This window comes from Saccostrea echinata, unplaced genomic scaffold (assembly GCF_033153115.1).
Source record: "Saccostrea echinata isolate AGI-Se365-2 ecotype Australia unplaced genomic scaffold, CSIRO_AGI_Sech_v1 ptg000054l, whole genome shotgun sequence".
In the NCBI taxonomy this organism is placed as follows: Eukaryota; Metazoa; Mollusca; class Bivalvia; order Ostreida; family Ostreidae; genus Saccostrea; species Saccostrea echinata.
Window position 1 is genome coordinate 33161501 of NW_026889803.1, and position 6000 is coordinate 33167500.

The 6000-nt window shown below is 32.2% G+C and overlaps 1 protein-coding gene across 1 annotated transcript in view; it reads left to right on the forward strand.

Annotated features, from left to right (window-relative positions):
* LOC133205682 (sodium- and chloride-dependent GABA transporter ine-like) overlaps positions 1 to 6000 on the forward strand; it is a 41312-nt gene that overhangs the window by 15724 nt on the left and 19588 nt on the right. Inside the window, exons 4-5 of the mRNA XM_061341535.1 lie at positions 2396 to 2654; positions 5720 to 5852. Of these exons, the coding sequence (XP_061197519.1) occupies positions 2396 to 2654; positions 5720 to 5852 (392 nt within the window). The remainder of the gene's footprint in view (positions 1 to 2395; positions 2655 to 5719; positions 5853 to 6000) is intronic.

Sequence of the window (6000 nt, forward strand, 5' to 3'; positions counted from 1 at the left end):
GAAAATTTTTTATTGAATATTGCTTAACATGCAGTGTATCAACTTAATGTCCTTAAATTGTTGTACAGCGTATACGGTAACTCACTACATTTCACAAATTTTCTGTCTAATTATATTTAGAAAACAAAAACAAACAAAAAAAACAAACAAACAAACAAACAACAACAACAAATTCACTACCCAGCAGCATCTATTTTATTGTTGTTCCCGAGAATTTTTTTTGAAATATTTTTTAACTTCACATTTTGAAAGAGATATCGTTTATACTGGATTCAACCCCCCCCCCCCCCCCAATGACATCTTGTCCTATCGAGAGCCATGCTTAAAATGAGATGATTTTCAAATGAATTCTACAGGTTTCTCTAACGATTATTACACGAGATAAATACTTTGGTTTTGAGAGAATAAATTGATATTGAACAGAAGCCGCTTGCTTCTCGAGTTTTCCTGGCATTCCAGCATAGTGAAATGTAAAACAAACAAACGAACAAACACTCATAATTCTATACACCACTGCATGATGGATAATAGTTAATACAACTATTTATTATCATATTATACAATTATTAAAAGAGACAATGACTCAAAAATGGTTCTGGAAATGCTCAATAACATACATTTATTACCGTAGTAACATTACAATGCAAAGTGAAAGTCATGTTCACTCTGAAAACTTTTGACGTTGGTGCGAAAGTAACATGACGTCATTGTTTACCTGTTAAAGTATCATCGATATAAATGAAGACAAAACCTACTTAGAGTTGACGTAGGGCCATAAAAATTCAGATTTGGCAACTTCTAACCTTGCTCTATTAAAATCCATGAAAAACTTAAAATGTGTAAAAATTGCCATAAGGGCCCTTTTCCCATGGGCGCAATCACTTTTAATTAAACGATATATTTGACACATTGGAATTCAAATCTAATTGCTCATGTCTTGGCTACAACCATTCATGCTAGGTATTCGGGGAGAAACGGAGCTGGATTAAGGGTTATCGTAAATATAAACTAAGAATATATAATTCTGTGGTTCTGTTTTTATATTCAATTGATAAGGAAAGAATCTATTCTTTTTACTTGTTATTTGATACATATATGTTAATCCATTTTGTCTGATTTTCTTTGTTATTTTAATTCAAATGACAAGTTTCTTAAACTCAAATGCATGTATAATTTCGTACTATGTCAAGTTTCAGTCCAAATAGAGAAAATCTCAATAAATAAAGGACCACAATTAGATATATTAGTATGCAAGCATCCTCTTGTGTTGTAGATACAAGCTTGGGTAAGGCCATATTTTACATGTAATTATATATATGGGAAAACATCTTTAAAAATCTTCTTAAGAACATGAACAGCAGGGCTGCAATTAGTCATTTTGAATGTAAGCACCAATCAGCATGTAATTTAGTTTCAGATTTGTTGAGAAATCCCTACATGGTCAAACCATCATGTCTATCTACTTTTCCATGACAGAGCCTGTGATATTATTATATCAGGCTCAGATGAATGATCTTGTGAATAAAAGACGTGGTATAAAAATAAAATCAAACTATTGATAGGAATGGTTTTTAGCCTTCAGTACATGTATATGGTTACCATGGTGATTATAACCTACATCTTTGTCAACATGACAATTATTTTCAATCCAGTTATGAAAATCATTAATGATAAGGTTTTTTTTTTTTAGATTTAAGATTTTCACCTTTGAATTCCCTGAGAGCAGAAATATCAATAACATTTATCTGATTCCTGATTTCTTTATCTGTCAAGCATGTGTTGACTCGGTGACTGACCCGTAATTGTTGGGCAAAGTTTGCGGATACTAATAAAGTTCACTGAACTTGTTGAGTACATGTCGTGTGGAAAGCATAGCTAGTTCATTTAAAGATGAGCATTTACAGACAATGACATGCAACCTCTAGAGATTTTAAAATGCTGTAGAAGAAAATATGTACAACGTAAATTGACTGTAGTTTTTATGGCTAAAGAACAGAGTAGGATAGTAAAATAAAATAATCTGACAATGAAAAAATTTCCGCAGTTTTAATACATTATGAAGAGATATTTATTTTTTAAGCATTGTTATATATGAAATGTGAAGATAATGAACACTGATCAATCTCAATAGTCAATTTAAACAATACAAATTATGAGCAGAGCCAACATGGACCTCTGAAAACAGGTTTGAGAAAGAGAAAGAAAAAAGGAAAAGGGAGAGAGGAGTGCTGTAGGGTGGAGAAGACATAGAAAAATCTTTTTTCTGGTGATTCCTCCAATCCTCCCTCCCTGCCCTAAAAGGAATTTTGCATGGAAATATTCAAGAACCTGTAAATACATGCATGTTGGCACATTCCACAGTGATAGTTATATGTGTTTTGACTGTATTTTTTAGGTGCTGGATTGGCCACTGTGGTGATTTCATTCCTCTTTACCACTTACTACAATGTTATCATTGCCTGGGCCTTCTACTATCTATTCAACTGTTTCCAGGCAGTGCTGCCATGGGTTGGATGTAACCATGACTGGAATTCCCCCAACTGTTGGGATGGCACTACCCATCAGAATTTCACCAATGGAACCACCAATTCCTCCTATGTGGCAGCATCCGTTAAACCAAATGGAAGTATTTCCCCCACAGAAGATTTCTATCAGTGAGAATTATGTACACTACAGAGCTGTTTACTATTACAGAAATTCCATAATTGTCCAGGAATTTAGTTTCAAAATATGGATTAAGGATTGACCTCTAGAAATTACACTTCTGGGATATCTCCAAATTTTATTTGTCATAGATCGTATTAGCTTTAGAAATGAAAAGCACCACTTTATATTCAGACAAAACGGATAATAGTGTAACAATCAAATGTGAGTTATTAAATTATCCTTGCTGATGAAAATTAGATTTATGGTATACATATTGTAGTGCCAGTTCTGAAGAACGTAAACACAAGTAAACTGTTTGCTTTTCCCATCTCTGCAGTTTAACAATGGTTATAAGTTTTGAAGTGTATTAGAGATTTCATTTTTTTTTGGTCAAGGTGAAAGTGAAAGTCAGGGATAGAGTTTCATTTTAGATCAAGATTAATTTTTAGAGTTAATGGTCTGAGTAGCCTGTTTCATAAAAAATCTTAAGTTTTTGCGTAAAATTTTAACATAAGAATATCTTACATGAATTTTAAGTGTTTTTCATAAATGCAATCGTAGCAGAATACAGATTTTTTTTTACGACAAACTTTTCTTAGCAATGATCTCAATTACACTTTATAATCCTTTAAAAAAAAGGAGTTAAGAATAAAAATAAAGCAAAATTTTCAACTCCTGAAAGTAAAACAAACGTTATTGGCAACAAATAGAGAGTGCAATCAGTTGGGAAGCAAGAAATCTGACATCACAAACAAAAGTAGCTAAGGTCATACAGAAATCTTAAGAGTAACTGCCATTTTAAATATTTTGCAAACTACATGTATTTCATTTCGTTTTTGGACAACAGCTAAGAAATATTTTAAAATGCTGTTGTAGTGTGCATAAAAAAGTTCGATTTAACATGTATTTGGTCTTTATCTGTTATATTTTTATGCCCCACCTTGAATATGGCCGGGACATATAGTGTTAATGTCCGTCTTCTGTCCTTCCATCCTTTCATTTGTCCTTCTGTTGCACTTTGCATTTAGCTAAGTTCAAAACTCAATTTCAAAGAAACTATTCAAGATATGAGGGGCATTTGAAAAGTTCTGAGAACTGTCTGATAAAATATTAACCGTTTAACAGTAATTACTTAGTTTGGTATCATTGGACAGATCACAAAAGTATACACTTATTATGACGTCACTTTGTAATTTTTATTACGTAATGACTCCGAAAATGATGTCAGAATCTCGAATGTCTAGCATACTGACCATAAAAATGACGTAACAAGAGACACAATTTCAGTGAAGTAAAATTTTAAAGTCAACTTTTGTTCCTTACTCGGATGCACGCTAACGGACTCAACTACCAGTTGGAAGAATATTTACATAGACTAAAGTCTATCATATGGAGGTCATATTCAGGAACTCTTGTAGTTCTGAGGTGGTTTAAGAGTGTGTCAAATATAGTATGTAATTAATGAATCTCGTGCAAAATATTGGGCAAAAAAGACGATGCTGTGAGAAAAACACAAAGTTTACAATTACAGGAGAATAGTGGACGGTGTTACAAAATTTGCTGGCATTCATTCGTCAGGTGTTATAACTCACCGTAACTCGATATATTTGAAAATTTTAAATCATGGAAAATAAATAAGATTGTACAGGGCAATGAAACTCAGATTTATTTTTTTGAGTCGAAAATCAAAAGCAATAGTGAGTTTTGGATTGCCTAAGTTGAAATAATATGAAAAAATATGCAAAGAAACTTGTCCGGGGGAAGACTTTTGTACGTCTTATTTGTAAACAGAAAGAGTCCTGATACTCAAGATACAATTGTGGAAAACTGCATTATTACAGTTTTATACAGAATATCTTTTGTTTAATACAGTGGAGAGCTATATGATAGACCGAAAATCCAGCTATATCATATAAATAAAAATCTTTTATGAACGCCTAAGATAACATTACTGTGCTTATTAACCAAGCAAAAAACTAAAATATGGAATTGCTGATTTACCGTACCATTTTTACAATCTTACTCTACCTCCATGCACATTTTCTTTGAAATATCTTTCCAAAGAAGCCTTTCACAGCACTTTTTCAATGTTCTCATGTAGACAAAAAACGTGACTTTTCAGTTTGCTAAACATTCGAGATTCTGACGTCATTTTTGGAGCTATTACGTCATAAATATAAGTATATAAGTAAATGACGTTCATATAATTGCAAATTTTCCAGCTCTTTTAAATGATTTAAACTTATTAACTTCTGTGAAATGGTTAATATTTTAGCAAGCAGTTCTCAGAACTTTTCAAATGCCCCTCGTAATTTTATCAATCTTCATATGCTGATACATATTGATAAAACCTATTCAACTGCATCAACATTTTTTGACCTTGATCTTTCCTTTTGACCTTGACCTCACTTTTCTTAAATTAGTGTTTAGCTCAGGTTTTAATAAACCATTCAAGATATTTTTATCAAACTTCATATGCTAATACATACTGATGTAAGCTATTAAACTGCAGCAACATTTTTTGACCTTGACCTTTCCTTTGACCTTGACCTCACTTTTCTTAAATTTGCATTTTGCTCAGTTTTAAAGAATACATTTATATCACATATTTTTATGTAAGCTTATGCACTGATACAATATTTGGTGAAAATTTATTGTCTATATTCATTTCTTTTTAGATTTTAATTTTATAGAAACTTTTTAAGATATTCTCATTAAACTTCATACACTAATACAAATTTTCATGTTGCATTACTAAAATACCTTGGACAGGGCATTCATGTCCTATGGACATATTTCTAGTTATATTGAAACTGGCTCTTAAATACTTACAAGAGGGTTCAAGCTTTTACACTTAAGAAACTATTAAGAACTTTTGTGAAAAGAACAAAATCATAAGTTTTATTTTATGATGAAAATTAATTGTAAGATTTTTGTGCAAAGGTCTACAGAATTTACCCTTACTAGAGTTTTCTATCGATGAGGACACCAATCTCATTGAAGTTCAATCTGTGTACTATACCTTTATATTAATTCCTTTTTGCATACAGAAGTAGAAGCATTGATTTTTCAGAACCTATGTACTAGAAAAGACAAAAGGCATTGAAGAGGTTGGAACCATTAAATGGGAGCTTGCCTTAATCCTGCTCTTGTGTTGGGTGGTTGTATATTTCTGTATATGGAAAGGTCCTAAATCAACTGGAAAGGTGACTATAATCAAATTTCAGAGGATAATCAATTTTTTAGCTCACCTTGATGAAGTCGAGATGAGCTTATGCTACACCCTCGGCTTTGGCGTCGGTGTTAGCATTGGCATCCCAGTTAAAGTTTTAGGAGCAAGTTCCATTCCCAAGT